General features: G+C 45.0%; 1 protein-coding gene across 2 annotated transcripts; it reads right to left on the bottom strand.

Annotated features, from left to right (window-relative positions):
- Positions 1-4,968: 4,968 nt before the first annotated feature.
- B-H1 (homeobox protein BarH1) lies at positions 4,969-10,035 on the bottom strand. Of its 2 annotated transcripts, XM_017250923.3 has the most exons (3): positions 8,857-10,035; positions 6,401-6,629; positions 4,969-6,281 (listed from the first exon to the last, which is right to left on the bottom strand). In XM_017250923.3, the coding sequence occupies exons 1-3, from the start codon at positions 9,743-9,745 to the stop codon at positions 5,621-5,623; spliced, it is 1,779 nt and encodes a 592-aa protein (XP_017106412.2). In that variant the 5' UTR covers positions 9,746-10,035; the 3' UTR covers positions 4,969-5,620. The 2 variants fall into 2 exon arrangements, with proteins under 2 accessions (XP_017106412.2, XP_017106413.2); XM_017250924.3 differs by lacking the exon at positions 4,969-6,281 and having other exon boundaries at positions 6,492-6,629; positions 8,852-10,035.
- Between the last annotated feature and the right edge of the window lie 599 nt (positions 10,036-10,634).

The raw sequence follows: 10,634 nt of genomic DNA on the forward strand, positions 1-10,634 counted from the left end.
CCCCAGCAGTGTTGGTAAACCCGCGACCTAATCAGTTTAAAATTTGAATTGGCAGGTGAAAGTTCTCCTCCTGATTTTCCTATTGGAAATAAGTGTATCTTAGCCGTTTAATCATTAAAAACATATAAAAGTGATAATTAGTGGATTAAGAATAGTTTTCATTCGTCATCTGTTCGGATTGTAACGAAATTCATGCGATTTGTTTCCGCGGCGGCCATTGGTGCGTCAATGAGGACGCCAACGCATTGTTACGGGTTTCAAAAACATAATTATATAAGTTTTCGCGTATTTAAATCTTTGCAAATATTCAAAAGGTATTAATTATAATCATGGCAATAAAATATCAATATCTCCCAACCGTTCTAAGGGTCGATCTTCGCTTTGCCCATATAAGGCAATGTGCTAGGTGGGTGCTCCAGTGGGACTCTTTTTTTTGCATATTTTTTGTATGTGTGTGTGTGTCGGTGTAAGGATCGCAGCATCTCGCTGCGGGTACAGTTTGGTAGCATGCTGATATGTATATTTACATTGTATAATACATACATTTGTGTAAATATAAGCAAAGGGATAAGATACTTAAGTATATAAGAGCATGTATGTACATATGCATGGAATGGAAATTGTCTTTGCCTTTATTTTTTTTGTTTTTGTTTTTGTGTTTGTTTTGTTGTTGTTTTTTGAATGTTTTAAAGTGCGGGTTGTCTTAAATATGTGTTTTATTTATTATATATTTATTAAAAAAGTATATAAAAGAGTACATAGTGTATACACATACATATGTATTTATGTAGAGTATTTTTATTTATTTTATTATTTATTATTATTATTTTATTATTAATTATTTTATTATATTATTATTTTTTGTTTAACTTTTTTTTAAGTGTGTAGTTAAAAATCAGCGAAAATAAGTGAGTTTGTCTGTGTTATATACATATGTACATACCAAGATCTTAATATGCTATATGACATATACATATGTATACATATTTATAAAACAGCTTGGGACTTATGGAATACGACGAAGAGTGAAAAAAACAAGTGAGTTTCTTTTTTATACCCTTGCAGAGGGTATTATAATTTTGTCCAAAAGTGTGCAACGCAGTGAAGGAGACATCTCCGACCCTATAAAGTATATATATTCTTGATCAGGATCACCTCCTGAGTTGATATGAGCATGTCCGTCTGTCCGTCTGTCTGTCCGTCTGTCTGTCCGTCCGTCTGTCTGTCTGTTTCTACGCGAACTAGTCTCTCAGTTTTAAAGCTATCGACTTGAAACTTTGCACACACCCTTCTTTCCTTTGCACGCAGTATATAAGTCGGAACGGCCGGGATCGGCCGACTATATCCTATAGCTGCCATATAACTGATTGATCGGAACTGGTATAACTTTGGTGTTTTGAGAGTTAGAGAGTTCAAATTTGACATGAGAGCTATTTTTGGCAAAATAAAACGACATGTCAAATTTCATAAGGATCGGCCGACTATATCCTATAGCTGCCATATAACTGATTGATCGGAAATGACCCAACTTTCGTGTTTTTGAAGATAGAAAGCTGGAATTTGCAACAGATTATATCTTTGGTCAGTTAATCCGACCTACGAAATTTCATTAGGATCGGCCGACTATATCCTATAGCTGCCATATAACTGAACGATTGGAAATGGTATTTGGTAGAAATATCAACTTTCGTATTTTTGAAGATAAAAGCTTGGGACTTTTTTTTAGATTTTTTATTGTAATTAATTGGTTTTATTATGATGTAATCATAAGGATCGGCCAACTATATCTGATGTTTGCGATATATATCCAGTTTTAACTGCAAGGGTATATAAACTTCGGCTCCGCCCGAAGTTAGCTTTCCTTTCTTGTTTTAATTTAAGACTTTTATAAAAAGTATATACATACTTGTATACTAATTTTGTTCAATTGATAATTTTTTAAATTTTATTAACCTTAAATTCATTCACAAATAGTTAAAATTTAGTCATTTTTATGACTGAGACTAGTAGCTACTCTAGTTAGTCCTTTACGCTTCTTCTTCGTCTAGAAGTTGGAGTCTAAGGCCCTAAGGCATCTGAAGAGCCCCGAGGCTCGAGCCGTCGTGCAATTTGCATAACTATAGCGGGCAATGCCATATAAATCTTCCATATGCTTTCTATTTAACTTTTACTAAAGACTTCCGACACATTTCTGCGCCGGCCAATTTGCCAGGCGATCCGATCCCCCCCTCCAGAATAGCCAGTATTCCCCGATTTCCCTGCGATTTTAACTTTCAACACCTACACACCATGGCGGTTGCACTTTGTGGCGGTGTGGAAAACAGAAGGGGGAGGGGGCAGGGCAGGGATGCCGGTGGATGGCGTGACTGGCCACCATTTGGGCCCAGAGCCGTGGCAGTGGCCCATGCGGCTCAGAGCTTCACTCCACTTCAGTTCAGCTCGGTGCAGTTCAGTTTAGTCCGGTTCACTTTGTCTGTGTCGGCCTGCCTTGGTCGGCCCTCGAGGCTTGTAACTTATCTAAATGCACACAATTATTGAATATAATCGCCGCCAAGGCACAGGGCACCGGGCACCGGGCACCGGGAAGCGAAAACAAACACGTGAAATTTTTGCATGCCGCCTTTTAGGCGTTCCTGCGCTTCGGAAAGTGCTTCCCTACTCTTCTTTACCGAATAACTATTATTCAGTCTTGGGGCAAGACTATCCAAATCGGAGTACCATGGCTCTCATGGGTTAATCGCCACCCGACCAAGTTCAATTATCTCAACAAAGCGATTGGAGCGGTGCAGAGAATAACAAACATTTCGCAATTATCAAGCAAATATTTATTTAAGCGCAATTATCCAAACACGGGTCGTAAAAAACAAAAAAAAAAACTGAAAAAACAGAAAAAAGGTTAAAAAAATCTTTGCTGGCAATTAAGCGCAATTTCCGTTCTCTGTCAAATGATTATTTAAAATGCATATCTATATATACTATATGGCTTCTATACGTGGTGTAGCGTGGGGTTAAAAAATAGTTAATGCAAAATGTGACAAATTATACAGAACGTAGATTAACTCTCCCCTGCCGGAACACCTCCGTTTGTTACAAGATGGATGGAAAAATAAAATTAAAATAATCTGCAAAAAAAAAAATTAAACATTAATGCTGTGGACACCATCGGATATTATCCAATATGTCCAGTGTCAGTCTGGACAAACGAAATCAAAAGACGTGAAAAAAATGAATGAAATTTTCACAGTCGGGTACGGAGTTTTAATTTCATTTTCAGGCAGGGAAAGGCTTTCTATTTTTTGGGGGAAAATCCGCGAATCGAGGGCGTTCTTCCGGTCCGCTCGTCCAGCCCCCACAAATCGTTCAGCCCACCGGCCCTTTAATTTCAAGTTCTAGAGGAGGTCTTGAGTTGTACATTTCCAAGAAAAAATAATATCCAGAAAATGCTTGAATGAATCTTAATTACAACACACACTTATGGAAGAGAGGAGCGATAAAAAATGGCAAAATAAATAGCAATGGCGTGCCTAGGATGTGCCATGGCACCGTCCTCCCACAAAAGTGTGCCTCTAATTGGATGCCTGTATGGCAGTGGCAGTGGCAGTGGCGGGACTTTGACATTCGGCGGCTGATTTCCATGCAAATTGATGTTACAGCACAGTAAGCAGGCAATATTTCTGCTTCATTTCGTAAATGCGTCCTGGGATGTGCTGTTGATCCAGCTCCTGCAAACGCTGCCCCTCCCCAAGGACTCCCACATCACAGATACCACCAGACGGCGAAGTTTGCATATCAAACGCCTGTCACTCCAATGTGTGATGTGTCTTTAATTTAAACATGAAATGTCCCCAAAAACGAATTAACGGCCGTGCTTCTATAAGATCTATACTTGTATTTATTGTATTCTCAAGTACCTTGGAGAGTATCTAGATTTAAGCTCAAAGCCCTTTTCTGATGGTTCTGCAAATTGTTTTTTAGTTTTTATTTTATTCAGTTTTTTTTTTTTACTGCCTCTGGTAATTAGCAGACTGGGCGGCTAGCTAGCTGACACAACCGACGATCGTGTTTAATTGAGCGTGTGGCGGGAACGACGGTGTGGCGAGAGCTCTGTTGTGTCATTTGTCTTTTAATGAAAGGTTGCCCGCCGGCCGAAAGGTCGCTCCCCCCTGTCCCTGGCCCTGCCCGAGCCACCACTACATATTGTCCTGCCAGGCGTCGCTGCCTTTCGCTTTTGTTTTAGGCCAAAAAGCAATTTAAACATTGCGGCCAATTTGTCGATGGTCGAAGGCGCAAAAACATAAGAAGCCCCAGAAGTACAAAAACGCGTGCTTCCAGCGAAGGAGTATAAGGACTCAGGAATACCCTATTTTTTTGTGCATGAAATAAAATGAAAATTAAATAAAAATATATATTAATTTTTTAAATATCAACTAAAAAGACTTTATTTTATTAAATATCTCTACAAGACATAGTACTACTGTAGTAACTAACTCTTCAAAGTTCTTGGCCAATGTTATAATTCCAAGAACACCCCCTCCGTTGCCTGCCCCCCTTCTGCCTTGGTCACCTGGCCAGGGTCTTTATAAATTTTTGGTCCTTTGGTCCGGACTTCAAGGATCGTTTGCTGGACTTTGCCTTCGGCCGTTGGTCCGTTTGCATGCGAGCACGCAATGCAACTGCAGGGCACTGGACATGGCCATAACCGCTCTCTCCCCCCAGCCATGCCCCTCGTCCCACCACCTCTGTGTGTGTTTTGGCCAACTGGTGGCAGTTATTCAATATATCAACTTTTGGCCTAATAAATGCACTAATTGCGGTTAAATGCATTTTGCATGCAATTATTATCATTAGGGGTTGGCCAGCACGTCGTCGTACCCACACCCACTGCTCTCCCTGCACTCCCTGCCCCCTCCACCCCTCCACTGGTCATTATTTTAATTGTCCATTGGAAACAAGCTTTATTTTCGTACATAATTATTGTTATTTTTCTTTTTTTATTTTTATTTAGACAAAAAAATTATGTGTGGTTACTAACGTAGACAAAAAAAGGATACTTTACATTATACAATTACAACGTCTATATAGGCTAGGATCTATGGAAAAAAAAATTGGATTTGGGTTTTTTAAGTTTCTAGTCGACGACAAAGATAATACATTTTGTGGTTAAGCTTAACTATACAGAGTTTGTTTTTGTTTCGTTTTTTTTTTTTGGCTGATAGTGTCACATACAACATCTAAATAAATATATCTTTATATTCTTTTCACTTTTATGCGATATTACAATATTACTACGTTGACAAAAAAAAATTGGGTGTCTTCCAGAAGCACTTTGAATAAGTTACTAATAGCAAATCAAAAAATAAGTTAAGCAAGCAGACACACACACTTATATACACACACACACTCGCTAACACACACATCCTGCATCCTGAATTTATTTTCGCTAAAAAGGACTCTTCTTGAAATATTTTTGTGCTTACTTTTGAGATCGAAAATAAATGGTTGCTTTCCTCAAAATAAATGCTGTTTCCAAAACAAGATATTGTGCCTTAAATCGGGGCTATTACACACACATACAGGACACTCCACACACACACACGCTCTATATCCACCTCGATCCGGCTCACACCTGGATCTGATCCTCATCGTCCGACTGGGCCTGCGAACAACTATCCACGGAACGACCCGGCGGGCTGCCCGGATTGAGGGTCGGACTGGGCGTCGAGGGAGGGCGTGCCAGTGGCAGCGGCGGCGAGGCAGAGGCGGGACGGGAGTGGTGCGAGTGGCTGGGCAGGCCGCCGGATGGGCTGCCGGCCAGCGGCTTGATCAGACCACCGATGGGCGGGGATCCACCGGGGGCCGCGGTCGCCGCCGAGGGCGGTGGTGGAGGTGGCGGTCCTCCCGGATTCGCGGCAGCCGCGGCGGCAGCGGCGCTCTGGTAGTAGCTGCTCAGCGAGGACAGCGAACTGGAGGCGGATAGATGCGAGAAGGGGGCCGGGCCGACGCCTACGCCCACGCCCACATTGGGCACGCCGGCGTAGAGGTTGTAGGGCAGGGGTTTCTGCATGGCGGCGGCGGCGGCCGCTTGGCGGTAGTAGATATCGATGCTGGTGTGGGGCGTGGCCCCATGGGCGGCGGCAGCAGCGGCTCCGGCACCGGCAGCAGCCGCATACGGCCAGGCTCCCAGGTAAGGGCTCCCACCGTAGAGCCGCTGGAAGGCGGCAAAGTTACCGGCCTCGGCTAGGAGTTCCAATCCCACGGCAGTCTGACGTTTCCATTTGGTTCTTAAGAAGAGGAGAAATATTTAAAAATTAGTTTAATTTTAAATATTATTATAAAACATAAAAGAAGTTTAAAAAATAATCAAAATTTTAATTGAAAAAATAGTATCTCTCAGACCCACCTCCGATTCTGGTACCAGGTCTTCACCTGGCAGTCGCTCAGGTCCAGCTTGTGGGCCAGCTCCTGGCGCTCCTGGACACTGAGGTACTTCTGCCGCTCGAACGACTTCTCCAGGGTCTGCAGCTGGTGGTCCGTGAAGGCGGTTCTGGCCTTGCGTTGCTTTTTGCTCAGCCCGCTCATATCGCTAGTGGAGCCGCTCTTGATGCTATTACCATCATCGTCCTTGCCGCCTGAAAATGCAAAAAAAAAAAAAACACACACCCATTAACAAAGCGAACTTTTAAAAACAAAAAACAAACATCTATAACGAGTTAGACTAAAGACATAAAAGTAGTATAATTACAGAAATTAACCTTGGAATTAATGCCCAACTAATCGCAGTTAATATTCATCCTCACTCCCGCTCGATAAGCTAGTTGGAACCAAAGTCTGAGAGTCTGAGAAGCCGCCACTGCTGTTGGCCATCAAACAGTTGCAGTTTACAGTTAGAGGCTCGTTTATGGCCACGCAATTGCCGCTTCCGCTAGCCAGAGCCATAGCCATAGCCAGTAACCCCTCTTGTTTTTTTTTTTTTTGGCTCAAAAGTGTGTTCTCGACTGGGCACTTTTCCGCCTTTTCTTACATAAAATTTATGCAAATTCGCAAGATCGTGGTTACCCGATAAGAGAGAGAGCGGGTTTTGTAGGCCAGACTATGGATCGGGGGGACGGGGGGATATAGACTCTCAAGCGTTAAATTATTTAAAGCGAAAATTTGCCAAGTGCTGCACTTAAACATACGAGTAGTCGTGTCGGACCTGGGTCTTGTCTGAACAAAAACAAAAAATAATTAAAACCGAGTCCCAGACCCAGACAGACGACAAGCCCCGGCGACTTGGCGTTGAACTCTGCACTTATGAATCGATTTGAGGCACCTTGTTGATGGCTTCTATTTGTCATCCATCAATCGCGACGAAAGCTGTTATTGGCCATATAAAGTGGCGACGATAACTGATTAATGGCGGCGATAAATGAGCGATAATGCCGAGCAACGCGAATGAATAATATTAATTTTCAATTAAAGGAAATCACTCACGAGCGCCGACAGTGCGCCTGCTCTGGTTTTAATTTTAATTTTCGAATTAATTATTAAATCAATTAAATATTAAGACGAATGCAGCCATCGCCGGTCGATAATCGAAGAAACAGCCTGCTTTGGTCATTAATTGAGATGCCACATCAGTGAATGCAACATTCTGAAGAATTCTGAAGAATTGACGGATTGGAGCCTGCTGGCGAATCATTTAGTTGCCCCCGGATACCCCGTCCTTCATCCCCATGATGTTCTGCCCCCGGAGAGAGAGAATCCTCTAAAAGATCCAAAGTGGACGCGACTACCGTTTATAAAATTGCAATTGGCAACACAGGAAATTGCTGTAATAAATGGCACAGAACAGCACAGTCGAGGCCAAAACAGATGGAAACTGGCCAACAAAATTACAAAAAAAACTGGAAACTGAAAACCGGAGACAGATAAACGAAGCGACTGGAGATGAGTTTTGAAAACAGCCTGCAACAAATTTTGTGCCAGGGGGCCTCTATTAACGGGGGTTAAATGCATTTTTACAACAATTTCCACAATTAAATGATTGTAAAAGGGACGGAGAGTGGTGAGGAGGGGAGGAGGAGAGGCAGGGGCATCCAAAGGGGCAGTGCGTGAGATAACAGAGAAAATCACGAGAGATAGAGAGAGAGAGAGAAGCGGGAGATACGTAATTATATGAGATTTTTCGCTGTTGCTGCTGCTGCTGGTGCTTCTGCTTCTTCCTGCCTGACCACGCCCCCCATTCTGCCATAATAACTCGCACTGTACTGCAGGTGCATGCCCCCAAGCCTGGTGGGAGAGGGGGGTTGGGGAGCAGGGCTTTAGAAGCTCCGCACTGACGCAAACAAAGCGTGAAAATGCATTTTTTTTTTTATTCGTTTTTTAACTAAAAAGCACAGCGGTTGGGAATTCTAAAAATGGTCATGCAATAATTTTTACAGTTTGTTTTGCAAAGCGACAGAGGCGACGGCGCCCTCACTTTTACCTCCCCTCCCCATAGCCTACCCTCTCCCCCCTTTCACGGCACACGCGGCTCACAAATGTAATTTTTTTTAATAAAGGAAAACAAAAGACTTAGGCAACGAACTTGATTATGGAAAAGAGAGTTTTTTGGAAAAAATTCTTATTGTTTTGTTAGCTTTGGTTGTTATTGTTGTTGTTGTTATTGGAAAGCTTAGAATATTTTCCAGGAAACATGGAAAATTTTAGTACCAAAGGATCGGACCCTATATGTATATCTCTCCAAGGATCTCTCCATTCCTTTTCAGAATCTATCAATATTCTTCAGAAGATCGGAAGGCTCTTCCTCAATCTTGAAAGATCTACCGCCCCCCGCCCCGCCCTGCCGCGCATAGTAAAGGAGGCTCACCTCACCATTGCTACAAACGCTGTGATCGTCCATGTGGCCGCTGCCTCCCCCGCCGCCTCCCGCGCTGCCGCCCTCGTCACTGTCGCAGTCCTCGTTCTCCTCGTGATAGTCACTGCTGTCGTCCAGATCGGCGCCTGCCGGCGGTCCGCCCGCCCCGCCCACACCAGGGCCTCCACCTCCTCCGGCGGCGGCAGCTGCTGCAGCGGCTGCGGCTGCCGCGGCGGCTGCTGCACTGTTTCGGGCTGCTGCTGCAGCGGCGGCGGCGGCATAGTGCTGTTGCATGGCCGCCGCGTACTGTGCCACATTCAGACCGTTGGCGGCGCCACCGCCCGCGGCCAGCTTGGCGTGCGGATGCACCAGGGCGTGCGGATGTGGATGCGAATGCGGATGCGGATGCGACTGCGGGTGCAGGTGGTGCAGTGGCGGTGGAGCGGCTGCCCCGGCCCCGCCGCTCGGCGGCTCAAAGCTCTCGCCGTTGTTGTTGTTGTGGTGCGTGGGGCTGCTGCCACCACTGGAGCCCCCAGAGTGATTGTTGTTGTTGTGATGGTGGTGCTGCTGCTGTTTGTAGAAGGCGGCCGCCGCACTGCCCGCCAGGATGTCGTTGATCATGAAGCGGGAGCGGTTGGGCTTCAGATTGGCCGCCGTGGTGGTGCTGCCGGACATGTTGACGACCGTGGTTGGTGCTGCCGCCGGTGGTGGAGGTGGCTGCTGGTGCGGGTGCTGCTGCTGATGCTGATGCGGTAGTTGCTGCAGGCTGTAGTGATGCTGCAACGCCGGGTGATGATGCAGCGCCGGATGATGGTGACTGAGATGATGGTGATGGTGGTGCAGCTGGCTGTGGGCCGCGGGCGCTTCGCTGGGCGTTTGGGTTAGAATGCTCATCGAGTCTTTCATAGCCAGTCCAAGCACTCTGTTTACAAATGATACTCTTTCTCTTTCTGAGCTTTCTTTCTTTCTTCTGGCTAGAGGCGTTTCTTTCTCAGACACTTCACAAAAAAAATAAACTCGAGTATTTGTCGGATAAGCACATTCGAATTGGCACACTTCCTATATACACTGTAGTGTAGTTTGCTGTAGTTTTTCCCTAGCTTTTCCTTTTGAATTTTCACAGTCTACTTTGAATTATACTGGATTCTCCGCCAGCGACGTCGTGAGCGGCTTGGCTGCCAAAACGAGACTGAGCGTTCTGCGAGCGGCTGGAAACGCACCTGCCGCCGTTGCTGTTGCCGTTGCTGTTGCTGTTGCGTCGACGCCGGCAGAACGGCAACATTTTTGCCACTTTGTTTCAAGCGGCGGTGGTGACTTTGCAGCTCTGCCCATACTCGTGATTGGCAAGAGCAGTACGACTCTATTGTGACTCAACAGCCCTCCCTGTCGGCATCTGTACTGCTCTGGATCTTCCGTCTCGTTCGCTTCCCAGCGCCATATTGCCGCAAACTCACCACGACGAGAGCTTGCCTCCGGGTACTCTCACCGCCGACTTCTTTTTATAGCACAGCCCATCTATGTGGCAAATGTCGGTCAAATGGGCATAATTTCGGGCACTAGTTGGCCCAAAATGGCGCTGTTCCGGGGGGGTGGAGGAGGGGTGGTAGTGTCTGTCCAAGAAGTTTAATTTTTAATTGAGATGTTTAGGCTTACTTGCAGGAAGGAACTTACTTTAAGGAGCTTTGATATGATATGTTCTCAAGACCCTAATAGATCCAGTAATAAAAGGCCTTCCCCCCACCTCTGATAATAAAAGTCCTCCTCCCCCCTCTCTCGTTTCTAGACAACAAGATGG

The sequence above is a fragment of the Drosophila bipectinata genome, chromosome XR (assembly GCF_030179905.1).
Source record: "Drosophila bipectinata strain 14024-0381.07 chromosome XR, DbipHiC1v2, whole genome shotgun sequence".
Taxonomy (NCBI): Eukaryota; Metazoa; Arthropoda; class Insecta; order Diptera; family Drosophilidae; genus Drosophila; species Drosophila bipectinata.